Genomic DNA, 17,040 nt, shown 5'->3' with positions numbered 1-17,040 from the left:
TAAAATACTTTTGGTGCTGTTAACAAAGAAAATAATAAAAAGACTAATATAATTAATTTAAAATTTTTAAAAGATAAATTTAATTAAAAAATAGAATTAATTTAAAAAACCAATAACTTTTTAGAAATGAATTTGACTATTTATTCTTATATTTTTGTTAACCAAACGGTCAGATCTGAAAAGTGTTTTATAATCTCTTTTAAATTCTATTATTTAAATCTGATTTACATCATTATCCAAATTCCATGGTCCAAATTCTAGACCCTTTTAAAAGAAGGAAAAAAGTTTTCTCTAAATGGCACAAGCTGAAGCAAAATTTTTATTAAAATTTAACAAAACTTATGTAAAATTTAGTAAGTTTAAACTAAACAATATTTTTTAAAATTTGAGCTAAATGTTTATGACAAAAACAATATAAATCTTATATATTGGAAAATAATATATAAAATTTTTGCTTTACATTTAACCCAACTATTAATTTATTTATTTATAATAATCAATTAATAAAAAGAAAAAAAAATACTCTTCTATTGTCTCCATAAAAATTTCCTGTAGCAAACTGTTATTTTTTTTAATTTAATAAAGGATATAAAATTTTTGTAAAGTTTTTTATTTTAATAAATACATTAAAAACTAAATTTTATATTTTTTCTATGAAAATATTTTTAATTAGTAATTTTAATATATTCTCTTAGAGTACTTTAATTTTTTTTAACGATGAATAAAATAACACAAATTCAGGTTGAAAGAAACATTTGAGTATTTGACACAAGGAAGAAGGTACTGTATTATTAAATTAGGGCAATTCACTTATTTAAATTGTTTCACCTTTAATATTACGTAAATATATTGTTTCCAAATCCAATACGCAAATACATTCACATAAACCGTTATAACCAGCTGCGATTTATGTGCAAAATGGTTAATACATAAACCGCTATAAGTAACCGCAGTTTATGTGTGTGCATGTGTAATAGTAAACCACGGCTCGTTGTAGCTGTTTCTGCACACCTATAAATCGCTACTGGCGATTTATATAGATATGTGAATCAATGCATTTGCGTATTAGATTTAGAAACAATGTATTTACGTAATATTAAAGGTGAAACAATTTAAATAAGTAAATTGCCCATTAAATTAAATTGCCTTAATTTAATTAAGAAAAAAACTATAAGTCATTAAAATTTATTATATTTATCTATCATTTAACTATTAATTCAATTTTTTTAGTTTAATTCTTTTAGTTAGTAATTCAATAATATATTTTATTTTATATTTTTAAATATTAATAATTAATTAATAATAAAAAAATAAATTTTGATAATTTTTTAATATTTTTTTAATTAATTGTTTGATGAATTTAGGAACGTGACGTAGTTTTCTTTTTCTGTTCCTTATATGGTATTATGAGATGGACACATGATCAAACCCAAGATAATAAAAAAACCAAACCAAACCAGAAATTTTGCAAAACTAGCCACCCTTCTTCCTCCCTCCTTCTTCTTCAATCCTCACCAATATTTTTTCTTAAAAAAGAAAGAACGAGCCCATCTTTTTCCAATTTGTTTTCTCTTTCTGAAGTTGGTGTGTGAAAAACATTGCTAATTGCCACCTATTTCTTCAAAGCAAATCCACCATAGCTCCCATTTCCTTTTTGGTCCCTCATATGTGTCTCTCTCTGTGCTGCTGGGGAAGAACCCATATCACTGTCTTCCAGATGTTTGAGGAAATGCCTATATGAAACCTCAATGCTAAGAAATCTCTCACAACTACTTTCCTTTGTGACATCTTAACCATTATTCATCACCATCATTGCTACCTTCTTCTGTTGACCACAATTTGGACTTTAAATTCTTGTTCCCCTTATAATCTCTCTCTTTCTCAAGTGTTGTTCCTTGGTGCAGTTGCTGCAGCTAGCTATTTTTTGTGATACCCTTGGTGCACCCTAGTGAGCTTTACTTGGATCAAGGTGTTTCTGGTGTCTGGGGTGTGAATAAAAATGGATTTTTGGAAGTGGGTTTTCTTTGGTTTTCTTTGTGCTGCTCTTGTTTCGAGAATTGGTGCTGTGGAGCTCGGTCGAAACCAACCTACTGAGAGAATTTCAGGTGGGATTTCTTCAAAGTTTGAAAATTTTGTTTTTTCTGTCTTCTGTTTTGTCTATGTTCTGTTGATTTAGTAGTCAGTTTGGTTCACTTATGATGATTTGGGGTTTTGATTATGATAAATCTATTTACGGTTTTGCTACCATATTGGTTAGACTATTTCATAAGTTGTGTTTATGTGTATTCTGAGTGTGGATTTGATTAAGATCTATTTGGTTTGAGGTTGCTAGGAAATATCTGTTACATAGTTTGTTACTTGTATTTTTAATTGAGATATGTTAGTTTTCAGTTTAGTATTTCAAACAGAAAACTTTGGTTATTGAACATTTGGTGTAGCAATTTATTCTAGAAGTCCCAATGTCAAAGTCTCAATCAAACCTGCTACTTAGATACTACATACTAACACTTTTCTGGTTCAATTGATGGTGATAGCCTGAACCCTTTGTAGCGGAACTCATTTTAGGAATTCACCAAGCCATTGATTGAAACATCGAGTATTTGAAAAAGAAACATTTTGAGAGTCTTATGTTTGAACATAGGCTCATGTTATTGTCAATCATTACTTTGGTGAAGTTCTGTGAACTGGTTAACAGGATAGGAGGAGTAGCATTTGCGTTAGTTTTGTATTGATTTTGTTGTTGTGGCTTATCCATTTCAACACCTCATCATTTCTAGCAAACTTACCAAAGGAAACTTTGAAGAAGGGTAGCTGCAACTCCAGCAAACACTTTAAAAAATAATAAATTTGAAATGATATCCTTATCATAATTATAGGTTTGATTTGATTTCAATTGGCCATATGGAAATTTTTTCGGTATCTGAAGAACATATAAAAACAAAAGCATTCTATATTTCACTTAGATGAAATGGGTTACTAAGCATTCTATGGTTGAACCAACTGTAGGTAGTGCTGGTGATGTGTTGGAAGATAATCCGGTTGGAAGGTTGAAGGTTTTTGTTTACGAACTTCCAAGCAAATATAACAAGAAAATTCTGCAAAAGGACCCAAGATGCCTTAATCATATGTTTGCTGCCGAAATCTTTATGCACCGGTTTCTCTTATCGAGTCCTGTGCGAACCCTTAATCCTGAAGAAGCTGATTGGTTTTACACCCCCGTATACACCACCTGTGACTTGACGCCAAATGGACTCCCTTTACCTTTTAAGTCACCGCGAATGATGCGAAGTGCCATACAGCTTATTTCTTCAAACTGGCCTTACTGGAACCGGACAGAAGGGGCAGATCATTTCTTTCTGACCCCTCATGACTTTGGAGCATGCTTCCATTATCAAGTAAGGAGCATAGCTTATTGCTTCAAAGTTTTCTATTATACCACTGTTTATTCTACTTGATATTTGAATTTATAATGTGGTTTCTTGAGAGATGCATTGGATTCCACTATAGATGTACATGGATCTGGTGAGTCATGAAATGCACTTTTATTGTGTTATTTTGTTACAGGAAGAGAAAGCAATTGAAAGAGGAATTCTTACATTGCTAAAGCGAGCTACCTTGGTGCAAACATTTGGTCAGAGGAATCATGTATGCCTGAAAGACGGCTCAATCACAATTCCACCATATGCTCCGCCACAGAAAATATATGCCCACCTAATTCCTGAAAACACTCCCAGGTCCATTTTTGTTTACTTCCGAGGACTGTTTTATGATGTCGGAAATGACCCTGAAGGTGGTTACTATGCAAGGTATGTCATAATTCTTATATCGAGTTCAAAAAGGCAAGGAGCAATGGCTCTCATTCTTCTAAGGTTTTATTTAGTGGTTATTGGAACTGATTAGGCATATTAAAATGAACTCCATTCGTGATCATTTTTCCACTGAAAACTGAGTAAATGTATGAAACTTGGTGCCATTTATTGATGATGTTATAGCAAAATAGAATAATAGTAAAATTTCTTGACAACTTAAAGTGACTGTACTTTGCTGTTTTACAGAGGTGCAAGGGCAGCAGTGTGGGAGAACTTCAAGGACAATCCACTGTTTGACATTTCCACTGATCATCCAACCACATACTATGAGGACATGCAAAGAGCTGTGTTTTGTTTGTGCCCGCTCGGCTGGGCCCCGTGGAGCCCACGGTTGGTCGAAGCCGTGGTTTTCGGCTGCATTCCCATCATTATTGCTGATGACATCGTTCTGCCATTCGCGGATGCTATTCCATGGGAAGAGATAGGTGTTTTTGTTGATGAGGAAGATGTCCCTAAATTGGACACTATACTAACATCAATCCCACCTGAAGTTATCTTAAGAAAGCAGAGATTGCTTGCAAACCCTACCATGAAGCAAGCTATGCTGTTTCCACAACCAGCTCAACCGGGAGATGCATTCCATCAAGTACTCAATGGCCTTGCGCGTAAGCTGCCACATGACCGGAGTATATACCTGAAACCGGGGGAGAAGTTCTTGAATTGGACTGCCGGCCCGGTCGGTGATCTCAAACCCTGGTAATGGTTGTAACAGTTTTCTTAAAGCATCTAGAATTCTTTACATATCTTGGTCAATACACCCAAAGTGTTCATAGGGATTTGTAGTTGAGTTGTTGATTTTTGTTGAGATTGTAAATTTTGATTTTTTCTCAAGACAATTCATTAGATAAATACAAATACAATTCATTTACAAGCTTTATTGCTCTCATGCCCCTACTCTTTATAATGTGTTGTTGTCTACAGAATACAGTAGCATCGTTTGATCCGTGTAGCCTGTTTCGATTGCTGAGATAATTTTCTCAATTATCATTATTATTGTTGTATTTATGCTACGGCATGTTGCCTTATGTCAACAACTTAGTTTCAATTATGGAAGGAAGAACAATAATAATGATGATGGCAAAGTTTTTTCTTTAAGTATGTTTTTTCTGATGACAGTACATAACTTTAGAATAATGATTAATGGATGATTCTTGTTGGACTAATGGTTTGTAATTTGTTTATAAATCATAAGTATCATGTGAGTATTATGATAATGAGGATGATGATGATTTGGTAATACATGATTAGTTTTTTACATTCTTCCTAATCACTAATTTGTGATTTCATAAAAGATATTGATTCTTATGAAAGAAAGGTTGAAGATTAGAGAATTGTTATATGGTTGGTTAAGGTAGTGGTTGCTAGGGTGGTCCTATTGATATGGTTGGCATTAACAATGGAGTTTCATATTTTCAACACGGTTGGTTATTTTTGGCGTTTGTCCTTGTATTCTATCATGTGGTTTTAAGAATTTTGTCATTGCTTGGTTTCCAAATTAATGACGTGTCCTTTGACCAATTAAGAAAAGGAAAAGAAAATATTTGAACTTGGACCCAATTTCATATTTCATTCATTCATTGTTGATTTTTATTCCAAAAGAAAAAGGAAAAGAAAAAAGATCATAGAAAAAGATTACATAAGAAAACCCAAGCATAGCAACCCAAAATAAGCATTATTACGGAGCACAGACACTTCGCTAAGTTGCAGTGTTCGTAGGTCTGTTGTATCCAATCGTATTTTAATAAAAACTAAAAAAAATTCAAACACATTTGGATACACCTAAATATAATTACGTGTTAATGTGTCTAGTCTTATTCTTAACATGTATTCTTAAAATGAATTTAAAAATAATATATATTATTATTTATTAAAATAAAAAATATTTTAAATATTTTTTATAATAAAAAATAACATTAAAAATAGTTAAAAAATTATTTTTTATTTTAATATTAATAAAATATTAATATATTATAATTCATCTAAAAATATTTTATATTTTATATATATATCGTGTCCCATGTCTTATAAAATTTTAAATTTCATATGTTTAAATGTCTCATGTCATATCGTGTTCCGTATCGTATTTATCTTATGTCCGTGTTAATATCCGTACATCATAAAAGTATTATGTTTAAGTGTCAAAGCATTCCACACTAATACTTAACAAGAAGATAGTCAAGTAAATTAAAGCAGCTATTTTAAAGTGTAAGATATTTAATTTAATGCGTATTCTAATAACATTTACAATGAATTAGTTTTATTTGTAATATTTAAAAATGATATTAAAAATAAAAAACAATTATAAATATTCTTAAAAAATATATTAAATATGCACTAAAGACATATAAGCATTTCTTTAAATTCACACTATATAACAATAAATGGAATAAATTTAAATAATTTTGCTACACATTTTCATAGCAGATATTATTTTGACATTAATATTATTAACAATCAATACAAATACACAAGTTTTTTTGGTATTTTGTAAAGATAATCTAAATATATAATTAATTAGTAATAATTATAATTTTACTCGGATTTGAAAGGTGTTTTCTACATTGATAGTGTTTTTAGACATAATTTATCACACAAATTGAGTATATCAAACATTTTTTTTGTAATGTGAATCCAAATATAAAGTGTTTGAAAATACAACCACTCTACATGAACATAAAAATATCAACCATCAACAAATCATTTATGCAGGAACACAGAATGACTTCATATTTATATTTATAGTCAAATTTTATAAATAGTATAATCAAAATTAATTTATATTTATAAGTAATTAAATTAAATTTACATTTACAATAAAAATGTGAATAAAAGTGCAAAAAATAAGTAGTGCCGATTAGTGAGTGAGTTTTTGTATTCATAAAAATTTTAACGAGGAATGATAGGGGCAGTAACTTGTGTGACTTGTAGCCATCAAATAGACATCAATGATGATTTTAATGGTGTGAGATTTCATCCAATGACTTACTTTTCTTTTCTGGTTACATGCTTGCCAGAATTTGAAAAAATTGCTGGCCCTAAACTTTTTCCAATTTTAATTATTACATTATAAAAATATTTGATTATTGTATTGTTAAAACATGATTATTCTGTCAAGCCTGTGTGGGGAGTATGTATGCCACGTTTTCCATGTAGGATTCATACACAAACCAAACCAAACCAATTCACTCATTTGCTTTATCTTCTGTTCTTAAACTCATTGACACAAATTAAGGAACAGAAAAAGCAAAAGAAGAAGAACAATGGCCCTGCATCTGCAGCCACATACAACCACTCTTTGCACTACAAAGTCAAAGTCAAAGTATCATCATGGCAACAATGGTAGCCTTGTTAGAAATGAAACAAAACTCTTCAACCCTTTTGCCTTGAACTCATCATCATTCTCTGGTTCACTCACCCTCTTGCTTAATCCTAAACAAATGCACAATCTTACTTCGACCACTCCGAGGATCTCCATGCGTGTCGCTTCCAAGCAAACCTATATCTGTCGTGATTGCGGGTGCGAATCTTCCTTCTGCTTCAAAATAACTGTCAATGATTAATGTATCTTATGTTTGTGATTGATATTGATGCAGCTATATTTATAATGAGAGAACCCCATTTGAGAAATTGCCTGATAAATATTTCTGCCCTGGTAATTATTCCATTCTCTCTTCAATTTCAATACTATTATGAAGACAAGAAAGTAGGGTGTTTGAGCTAAATAGGTGCCAAAAATGGTGTTTTACTATGCAGTTTGTGGTGCTCCAAAAAGAAGGTTTAGACCATATGCACCAGCTGTCACAAAAAATGCAAATGACACTGATGTTAGAAAGGCAAGGAAAGATGAGATCAAAAGAGAAGAAGCATTTGAGTGAGTAATTCATTCACTCATCCATCTTTATATCTTGCTTCTTGTTCATGAATCATTCACTCACATAACATTATGTGACAAACTTTGTGCAGGAAAGCAGTTCCTATTGCAGTTGCTGTGGGAATTGTAGTGCTTGCTGCTGGATTCTACTTCTATCTCAATAGCAGCATTGTTTAGGATATCAGACAAGTGCTTCTAATTTATTCATCTTCTTTTTGTTTTTTCTGTTCACCTTTCACTAATTCCATTTTGTTCATTCTGTTCAGTTTGATTTTGATATATCTAGAACTCAGTATGTTAGGTTCTTTTTGCTTTCTAAGACTGAGCAAAGAGCTTCCATAGATATTGTATTATTACCTTGGGACACAAGATTTCTTCTGATATCATATTGTATGCCAGTGATAAGAAACATTGAAACAATTGATATTTTCTACAACTCAAGATTTTGTATTTTTTTTTTTTACTTGATTTAAATTAGCTTCAATAAATTCAATGGTAAAGAGATATTAGGCTTATAGATAAAAAGAAGAAAGAAACACAACAAAGACTTGCTAAAAATGATAACTTTAACCAATACTCTTAACAAAAACCCTTTATTCTAATACCTCAACTCTGGTAATTTCAAATGCAATGTTGATGTCATGGTTTGAGAATGGATCTTCTATGATTTTTTAAATGGTCTTATCATGTATGATGTCTCACTATTCATGTAATAGAAAATAAGTGGTGAAAAACACATGTAAAGATCATGTGAAAAATCAACATTAGAAGATCCATTCTCCTCATCACTTTGTCAATAGAGAACTTATTGGTTTCATCATAACTAACCTCTCTTATCTTCTCATAAATATGCTATGAATATCCATCAAACTTTACCTAAGAAAAAGAAGAAAAACGCCTGCTCTCTATAGGCTATGGCTATTAAATTAAGACTGAATGACTGATACCAAAAATATTAACAGGAAGATAGTAATGATAAAAGAAAAGGACACTAATATTGACACAGGTGTAGTGGCAGAATTACACATTGTGAATTTTCAATCTTGCAAAACAAATGAACCCTCTATTCTTCTATCCATGGAAGGTGGAGGAGGGAAATTTAATGGAGAAAACATATCACTAAAGCTTGAGGTTGGTGCGGGCTTAAACTCATAAGGGCCTTCCTTTGGTCCCCAAACCTGCAATCACATAAGAAACAATACATTTTTAGGGTTTTCTCCATCTTCTGGGCACATCTGATCTTTTATAAGAGAGAGTAAATTCACAACTTGTTTTCTTTTATATAGTTTTAAAAAAAAAAAAAAAAAAGCTAAAATCTTATTTTTGCTAAAAATTATTCTACATAGTTTTCCCAAGGAAAGTTAAAAGCATTTATTTATTTTTTTTTAAATTATGATTGTTTTATAAAATATATACAAAAATGTGAAATTATTTTTTCAGTTTGTGAATTTTCTTCTCAAAAATAGGTTTAAATAAACACACCCAATATTAACTAGAACTATAAAGGTAAAGAAATCAAATTAAACATTTAAATAAGACAACGGAGTTAAAAGTAAACTAACTTGCTTCCCATCATCATCGAAACCTCTATCCCACGTATGTATCTCATTGTTCTTCATAACAGCAACTTCTGAAGTACAGTAGGTTGCTCCATTCTGCTATATAAAGATATAAAGATAATAGTTTGATCAAAATACAGTGGTAGTGGAGAAAGAACATGGTAAATAGGATATAAAGATAATAGGTTGATTGAAATACCCATGAATTTGGAAACCCGCCAGGCGGGGTTGAACCTTCATATAAGCAACGCTTCCCTCGCGGACAACGTTTAAGATGTATTGTTGTCAAGTGTTCTGCAAGGTCCTGCAATCCAAACAATGAAGTATTATAGTAATGTTTACTTAACTAAAAAGCTAGATACCTTTAAATAAAGAAATTTGTGTGATTCACTCCAGTTAAAGACAACAAAGTATCAAACAGACATAAATTTATCAAGAATTCCCACTTAGTAGATACTTAACAAATTGTTGATGAAACAGATTTTTGTGCAATACTTAACAATTTAGTCATGAATATGAAGTAACCTTGGTACAAGCAGAAATTTTTCTTTGATTTCTGAGTTAATGCATCCTTTGATTTTAAATTCAGTCTAAGACTGAACATTTGTGATTAATTCTTTTCATAATTTACTGCAAAACTGATACAATACACAATATGGGAAGAAGCAACCACCACTCAAGCAACTATAGGGCACACAAGCCATTGCCGCTGATAAAAACAGCAACCATATGATTTTTTTTTTAATCTAAAATTCTCACAGATCAATGATTGATTTTGCCAAGTCTAGTCTCTAATCACCTAAAATAGATAGGGGAGCTCCTCTCTATAAAAGTGATGATCCTAGAAGGTTACACAAGATTTTTCCCAATACCAAGAGGGTCTTCTTGCTTTCATTCAGTAACTACAATGTTTTATTTTGATAATAATAACTAAAGGAAAAAAAATCATTAACACAAGGAGAATGATAATACAATAGTTACAATGTCATATACTAATTCCTAAACAACCTCACACTAAGATTTTCCAATTTTCCCCCCAATAACAACTTATACTTGCCTTTCTTTTTATGATTGTATACATCTACATAGCACTCGAACATCCAAAAGACAATCTTGTACCATTTAATAGTCTCTTTCTCTCTTGCTTTTCTTTATTTTCGTGATTTCAGCACCATACCCTTAACTCTGAATTTCTAACATCGAAGAGTTTTTGTTTCTTTTAGTCTAAACTCGTTCCTGTCTACTTCTCTTTCCCTAACAAGAAGTTGACAAATGCATACGGAAGAAAGACACCCCTAAGCTAAGATCACAATACAATTACAAACATGAAGGACAGCTCACCCCAATGACTTCTTCCGGCTGTGGACGCTGATCCTTTGATCGATCACAAAAATTCTTATACTCCTCCATGTCTCTAATTGCATATGTACTTAACTGCCATTGAACAGAAGTTAGTATCCGATTTCGTTCTCTACAAAATACAACATTCACTTGTAGCAAGAAAAGGGTATACTATTCCTCCGAAGGAAAAAAAATGGAATCATGTGTCTGAAAACCAGAACAAACATATAAAGCATGCATCAATGTAATATAGGGAAATAATTGGATAAATTATGGTTAAATGTAGTCATTGAGTGGTATCTAGGTCTTGGTAAAAGTATAGTTCACGATAGAGTAGCATTATTACTCATATACAAAGTCCAAATAGCAACTAACATTTCATTACAATTATCCCCATTTGACCCGCTTCACAGTGCATACATAATACCAGAAACACTTAAAAAGAAGTTTAATGAAGTTCAAAACGAGTTTTTCTTTGTTCCATTTTGGTAAGGAAGGCATGATGTAAAGTTATCTATTCAATTCCTTTCTATTGAACAGAAATGCTTCAACACTTTAAAGAAGATCTCAGTATTGTTTTATGAAAATAGCTAGAAGTGTGAAAATTAAGCGACATCAGCACCATTAATACTACAATGTAAATCATGGTACTGAAGACAAGAGTAGTTTGGATAACTTAACCACTATTATTAAAGTGACAAAATGCATACCTCAACATCACATTTCAGCTCTTTTGGACAGGGCTTCACCATTAAGAACCTCTGCAAAACGATGAAAGATGAGAATTTGTACTATAGGGACAATCGTAAACAACACCACAAAAATCTTGACTCATGACAACATTCACACAAGCTCCTGGTTTATGGAAGCCTAAGTTTCCTATTAAGAATTCAAGTTTGAACAAAGAGTAAATGCAATAAATGTTGCAACTCCCATAATATCATACCTGCCGAAAGGGTTTTTGCGGACTTCTCCAAAAGGCCTAGAAGCACAAAGAAAAAACTTAACTGGGCTAATTATAAAAACATAAACAAAAATAAGGAAAAAGAAAACAATGATTTGGATGTATAAAGTGGCATTCCTTGTAAAAGGAGAAAGTAGGAGGTTATTCACCTTCAGATAACTTGGGAAGATTCAAACTGAATGCAATCTATTGATATAACAAATAAATACCTCCTCATTTTCTTTCTCAATTCACTATGGGAAACTTAGAGACTTGAACCATAGTGCTCACCTGCTCAAAATACAGGACTTTCGAACCATCCACTAGCTCGGCTGCCGGGCATGTAAGCGCTCTACAAAGACCAAATTCAAAGTTTTGTAAATGTTTTTCCTCTCAACCAACTTAAAAATTCTCATATACTCCCAATGAATGTTCCGAGAGCATGCATTAAATGTGGTCTAGAAGCACATAAGAATTTCTTTTAACCAACTTACTACTAACACAAGAAACAACATAGAACAATAGTGACCAACAAAAACACCACAATATAAATGCATTCTAAGTGTTACACAAATTGCAATATGAACGGACCTAATGTTGAAATAGTTATCAGGGTCTCTTGCAGCTTGCTCCTTTGAATACTACACACACAAAAAAAACAATACTTCACACAATAAGAATAACAAAGAAACAAAACACAAACCCCATTTTGAAAAAAGGGGAAAAGGAGAAACCTTTTCGCCAGTGAGGGAATTAGCAACGAAACGGGCATGGTCCCAACGAGTGGTGGACTTGCTGAGGCGTTTAACGAGAAGGGCACCGCCAATAAGCAAAAGGGTCTTCACAGCCAACCCTCTTGCGCGGTTCCACACATTCGTGTTGTTCGAATCCGACCCATTATTACCCATCTATCTATCAATCTTTGGTGAAGAAATGAAGGTGCTGTTTGGTTTTGAGGAATCAAATCATGGAATTGAATTGAATTGGATTGGATTGGTTTCAGGTTGTGGGTGGTTTTAGTAGAGGCATTAACACAAACACCATATCGGCACAGTAACTAGAAAACAGCAAGTGTTTCTAGAAGATGATGAACATCGGAAATTCGGAATTGGAGTAAGAGAGGGTTTCGTTTCTTTTTCTTCAACACAGAAAGAAGGAGAGGGATAGAGAGAGCTGAAAAGAAAAGAGGTTCCAATTTCTCTTCAACCCCCACTTGCCACCACTTGTCACTCCCACTTTCTTTGCCTTCAACTCACAAATTCACCAAAATTCATTAAAGAAAAGAAATACACAGTTTCCAGTTTTTTCTTTCCCAGAATCGACCAACAAAACGAAGTTCTTAGGTGAAATTAATGACTCTGTTTTTTTGTTTGTGATGAATTATGGACACTTAGCTAATTACTCTTTTCATTTTAAATGGGCCCAAAAGGAAAAACAATATATAAATAATTGTTTATTTATAATATCAGGGTTTTAATTAATTTTTGTAATGACATTTTTAATTTAATTTGATTATTGAATTAGAAAATATTAAGAATCAACATTTTTAGTAATAAAAGGATTTAACTAATGTTAATTCAAATATAAATAGACATAAAAATATTAGTCATTTAATAATTTTTAATAAATTAATATTAGTTATTTATATCCATTTTGTTATGTTTTGGACATTTAATTATGAAATGAAAGGATTACACTTTAAAAATTGAGAGACACACTTGTTAAGTTGTTCATTTTTAAAGTTTAAAATTTAATTTCTAAAAATAACATTTTATTTAAAATAGAAAGTTTTATTATTCTTATATTAAGGAAATAAAAATTAATAAGTGAATTACTATTATATGTATAATTGTTATATTTTTTGTCAAAGAGATTCTCATTAATTTGTTGGTCAATGACAAACTCTTAAATAAAATTTAAATATATGTAAATTAGTCTTTAACCTGTCGAGTTAAAAAATTCTCGGGCAATTTACGTAAATAAATTGTTACACCTTTAAAATTACGCAAATGCATTGTTTCAAAAATAAAGACGCAAATGCATTATTTCATGTATCTATAGTAGTGGTTTACACAAACACAAAATTTGCTACTGTCAGTCACGGATTACGTTGAAATGTGGCAGCATGGAAACCGCTATAACTTGTCGCGGTTTCTGCTTGATTTGAGTTGGTCATAAACCGCTGGCAGTAGCGGTTTATGTGTATTGGGACACATACGTAAACCGCTGAAGGCAGCAGCGGTTTACGTTAAGTATGGGTTGTGTTCTTTGCCGTTGATTTGCATTTGAGGTTCTAGCTAAACGAATTTTTTTTATTTGTGCAACTTTATTGTCTTATGTCAAAAGCTAATGTTGAGAAAATAAAAGTTATAGCTAGTGCCTGCTTAATTTTGGTATGAGCTATTTGGTGCACTTAAAGTTTGGAGAATCATAATTTATTGAGCAAGTTCAACAGTATTAAGATCAATTATACGAATCACTTTTCACCTTTCGTCGATTCAATAATAGTTTGATTTGTCACAAAAAATATATACTACTTAAAAAAAATCTCATAAAAGAACGTTCTAGTAAGAATTTCTTAAAAATTATAACAATTCTAGTTAAATTGAGGACTATATAGGATTCGCATTATATTAAGTATCCGATGAGTAAATGCTTCGATAAAATAGGCCATCAGCTGCATTTTATCGCTATCAGGCAAGGCAAGTATGAAACTTTGTCCAAGTAAAATATTTGCATTATCAACATTACCAATTACCAACAGCTATATGGTTTGCATAAGTAAAAAGTAAATGGATTAAGCATAAACTCTTTTCCTCATATTTAGTTCCTTAAAATGGGGTGTGAAGATTCCAAACTATAGGAAGTTGATATCATTGAAACGAATTCATTATGATTATTATAACACAAAAACACACCTTGAAATCACAACTAATGTATCTCGCACGAGAATTCTATAGTGAAATTAACCGCTGCACGATTTATTTAGCCGTTTTTTCTATTATTTTTTAAAGAGATGTATATTTTCTGTAATTATAAAAGTCTTTTGTTAAAATTATATTTTCTTTAAATATTTAAAAAAATTAAAATAAAATTAATTTTGTATTTTAAATTTTAAAATACAAATTTTTATATATTTATTAAATCTATGTTGATAGAAAGGTATAATTATTCTGATAGGTATTAGTAATTTTTTTTAATTTATAAAAATAATTCATAAGAATATAAAATTTTACCAATTAATATGTATTTAAAAAATTATTTTTAAATCTTAGCCATTACATTAGCTTTTGGCATAAGATAATAAAGTTGCACAAATAAAAAAAAATTATTTAGCTAGAACTTCAAATGCAAATCAACAGCAAAGAACACAACCCATACTTAACATATATCGCTACTCCCTCCAGCGGTTTACGTACGTGTCCCAATACACATAAACCGTTACTGCTAGTAGCAATTTATGACCAACTCAAATCAAGCAGAAACCGCGGCAGGCTACAGCGATTTTCATGCTGCCACATTTCAACGTAATTCGTGGCTGACAGCAGCGGATTTTGTGTTTGTGTAAACCGCTACTGCTAGCAGCGGTTTCTATAGATACATAAAACAATACATTTGCGTCTTCATTTTTGAAACAATGTATTTACGTAATTTTAAAGGTGTAACAATTCATTTATGTAAATTGCCCAAAATCCTATGAGCAATAAAACAAAAACTCATCATTTTATTAGGATAAATGGTTTCGAAATCTGCCTTATGTACGTAAGATGTGGCAATTTAATGGTCAATAATAAATCTTTAAATAGAGTTTAAATATGTGACGGACTCCTTATCTTGTTGAATTAAGAAATGTCACGAAAAATAAAAAAATAAAATAAATATTAAATGGCCGATATTATTTTTTTTATATTTATTTTATAAACACTAGCAAATTTTCTGTTTTTTACTAAAAATATTGATTCCTAATATTATAATCATTAGAATCTCGATTTAACTCTTAAAATCTTTTGATATCATAATTTTTAATGAGTCAATCAATTCTAAAATTTATACTAAGTCGAACGATTTTACACTTTCATATTTTACGTCTTTAAAAATCTATTATTAAAAAATAATAAAACAAACCCTAATTTATTTTAGAAAATATTAAAACGAATGTTCAACCATTTATATCATTAGTGACAAAAAAACATTTATAGCTTTAAACAAATACATTTTTCTTATAATATTCGGGTATAATATTCCCAATCAAATTATTCTTGAAAATATAATCCCTTATAATATTTATTTTAATCTTTAAACAAATACTCACTAAATGTCCCATTTCCTAGGATTGCGAGGATAATATCACGCGTAAAATTTTTTAAAAATTTTGATTAACATGTATTTTTACGATACATATTAAAAAAGAAAATATTAGAAGATGAAGTTTTTAGCATTTTTAATATACTTTTAAGACATTTAATACATAAAAGTATCAAAGTTCCTATTTTAACTTTTTAAGTATCTTTAACAAATATCAAAAAGCAAATATTTGCTGATTTTTTTTAATAACAAGTGTCGTTAAAGTTGTTATAAAAATTCTTTCTATTAAACTTCTTAACTAATATGTTTAAAACTATTATTATGAAGACCTATTTTTTATTATTAAAACAAACTACTTACAATCGACCATTAAACTCAATCATCATCATATATATATATATATATATATATATATATATATATATATATATAAAATTTAATTTAATTTATTTTTAATGTATATTTTTATCTGATGACTAATTTTGATGTACAACTTAAAAAAAAACCAAATCAATACTTAAAAGATTTTAACGCTAATAAAATAGTACTTAATTTTTGTTATTGATAAAATAGTCTTTGAATAATTTTAAAATTTGATAAGCATGCTTCCAAACTTGTTGTAACACATTTATAACAAAAATACTATTGAATTGATCACTGTATTTTACTAAAATGACAGCATCCTAAACTAATTACTTAGGTATAATTAATAATTAAATTAACACAGCCATAAGAAAAAATTCTCCAAATCACACCAAATGTATCCTAATTTTTCCAAACCTCCCTTCCCAATGCACTCTATCCTTCCCAGCGCATTTTCTCACTTTGAGATCCGGAAAATTATCCCAAATTAAAATTTTTTTTTCTAAACCCCTAATCCAGTAAATTACAGATTAAAAAATTCCCATGAATCCTAATTACTCCAAAAAAGAACCTATTAGTTCAAAAATTCAAATCACTGAAAATGGTCAATTTTAGATTAATTTATAATTAAAAAAGATTAATAACAATAAAGTTCATTTAAAAGAGAAAGCAAATAGATTCATATACAATAATTCAAGAATTTGGAAGTTGTGAGTGAATCCCCTCCAGTAAAAAAAATGGATGTGTCCAATATTTAATCTCACTTTTTATTATTCTTTTTTCTATTTA

General features: G+C 30.4%; 3 protein-coding genes across 4 annotated transcripts; 2 read left to right on the top strand and 1 right to left on the bottom strand.

Annotated features, from left to right (window-relative positions):
* Window positions 1-1,402: 1,402 nt before the first annotated feature.
* LOC112770970 (probable beta-1,4-xylosyltransferase IRX10L) lies at window positions 1,403-4,744 on the top strand. Its single transcript, XM_025815490.2, has 4 exons — window positions 1,403-2,105; window positions 3,007-3,395; window positions 3,565-3,806; window positions 4,056-4,744. Exons 1-4 carry the CDS (start codon window positions 2,000-2,002, stop codon window positions 4,567-4,569), a joined length of 1,251 nt encoding a protein of 416 aa, XP_025671275.1. The 5' UTR covers window positions 1,403-1,999; the 3' UTR covers window positions 4,570-4,744.
* Window positions 4,745-6,967: 2,223 nt separating this feature from the next.
* On the top strand, window positions 6,968-8,176 carry LOC112771470 (uncharacterized). Its single transcript, XM_025816236.2, has 4 exons — window positions 6,968-7,386; window positions 7,463-7,521; window positions 7,623-7,740; window positions 7,833-8,176. Exons 1-4 carry the CDS (start codon window positions 7,130-7,132, stop codon window positions 7,915-7,917), a joined length of 519 nt encoding a protein of 172 aa, XP_025672021.1. The 5' UTR covers window positions 6,968-7,129; the 3' UTR covers window positions 7,918-8,176.
* Window positions 8,177-8,552: 376 nt separating this feature from the next.
* LOC112771469 (chromophore lyase CRL, chloroplastic) lies at window positions 8,553-12,997 on the bottom strand. Of its 2 annotated transcripts, none has more exons than XM_025816233.2 (9): window positions 12,318-12,997; window positions 12,175-12,224; window positions 11,875-11,935; window positions 11,587-11,622; window positions 11,351-11,401; window positions 10,641-10,733; window positions 9,499-9,603; window positions 9,303-9,398; window positions 8,553-8,918 (listed from the first exon to the last, which is right to left on the bottom strand). In XM_025816233.2, the coding sequence occupies exons 1-9, from the start codon at window positions 12,489-12,491 to the stop codon at window positions 8,778-8,780; spliced, it is 807 nt and encodes a 268-aa protein (XP_025672018.1). In that variant the 5' UTR covers window positions 12,492-12,997; the 3' UTR covers window positions 8,553-8,777. The 2 variants fall into 2 exon arrangements, with proteins under 2 accessions (XP_025672018.1, XP_025672019.1); XM_025816234.2 differs by having other exon boundaries at window positions 9,303-9,395.
* Window positions 12,998-17,040: the final 4,043 nt, after the last annotated feature.

Source organism: Arachis hypogaea, chromosome 18 (assembly GCF_003086295.3).
Source record: "Arachis hypogaea cultivar Tifrunner chromosome 18, arahy.Tifrunner.gnm2.J5K5, whole genome shotgun sequence".
NCBI lineage: Eukaryota > Viridiplantae > Streptophyta > Magnoliopsida > Fabales > Fabaceae > Arachis > Arachis hypogaea.
This window is presented reverse-complemented; position numbering and strand designations above follow the sequence as displayed.

Bases quoted from the DNA above. Each gene is read 5' to 3' on its own strand.
- LOC112770970 (XM_025815490.2), top strand. From the start codon at position 2,000: ATGGATTTTTGGAAGTGGGTTTTCTTTGGTTTTCTTTGTGCTGCTCTT. The intron at 2,106-3,006 runs GTGGGATTTCTT...AACCAACTGTAG, and splicing joins ACCTACTGAGAGAATTTCAG to GTAGTGCTGGTGATGTGTTG. The intron at 3,807-4,055 runs GTATGTCATAAT...GCTGTTTTACAG, and splicing joins GAAGGTGGTTACTATGCAAG to AGGTGCAAGGGCAGCAGTGT.
- LOC112771470 (XM_025816236.2), top strand. From the start codon at position 7,130: ATGGCCCTGCATCTGCAGCCACATACAACCACTCTTTGCACTACAAAG. The intron at 7,387-7,462 runs GTGCGAATCTTC...ATATTGATGCAG, and splicing joins TATATCTGTCGTGATTGCGG to CTATATTTATAATGAGAGAA. The intron at 7,741-7,832 runs GTGAGTAATTCA...AACTTTGTGCAG, and splicing joins AAAAGAGAAGAAGCATTTGA to GAAAGCAGTTCCTATTGCAG.
- LOC112771469 (XM_025816233.2), bottom strand. From the start codon at position 12,491: ATGGGTAATAATGGGTCGGATTCGAACAACACGAATGTGTGGAACCGC. The intron at 12,225-12,317 runs GTTTCTCCTTTT...TTGTGTGTGTAG, and splicing joins ATTCCCTCACTGGCGAAAAG to TATTCAAAGGAGCAAGCTGC. The intron at 9,399-9,498 runs GTATTTCAATCA...ATCTTTATATAG, and splicing joins GCGGGTTTCCAAATTCATGG to CAGAATGGAGCAACCTACTG.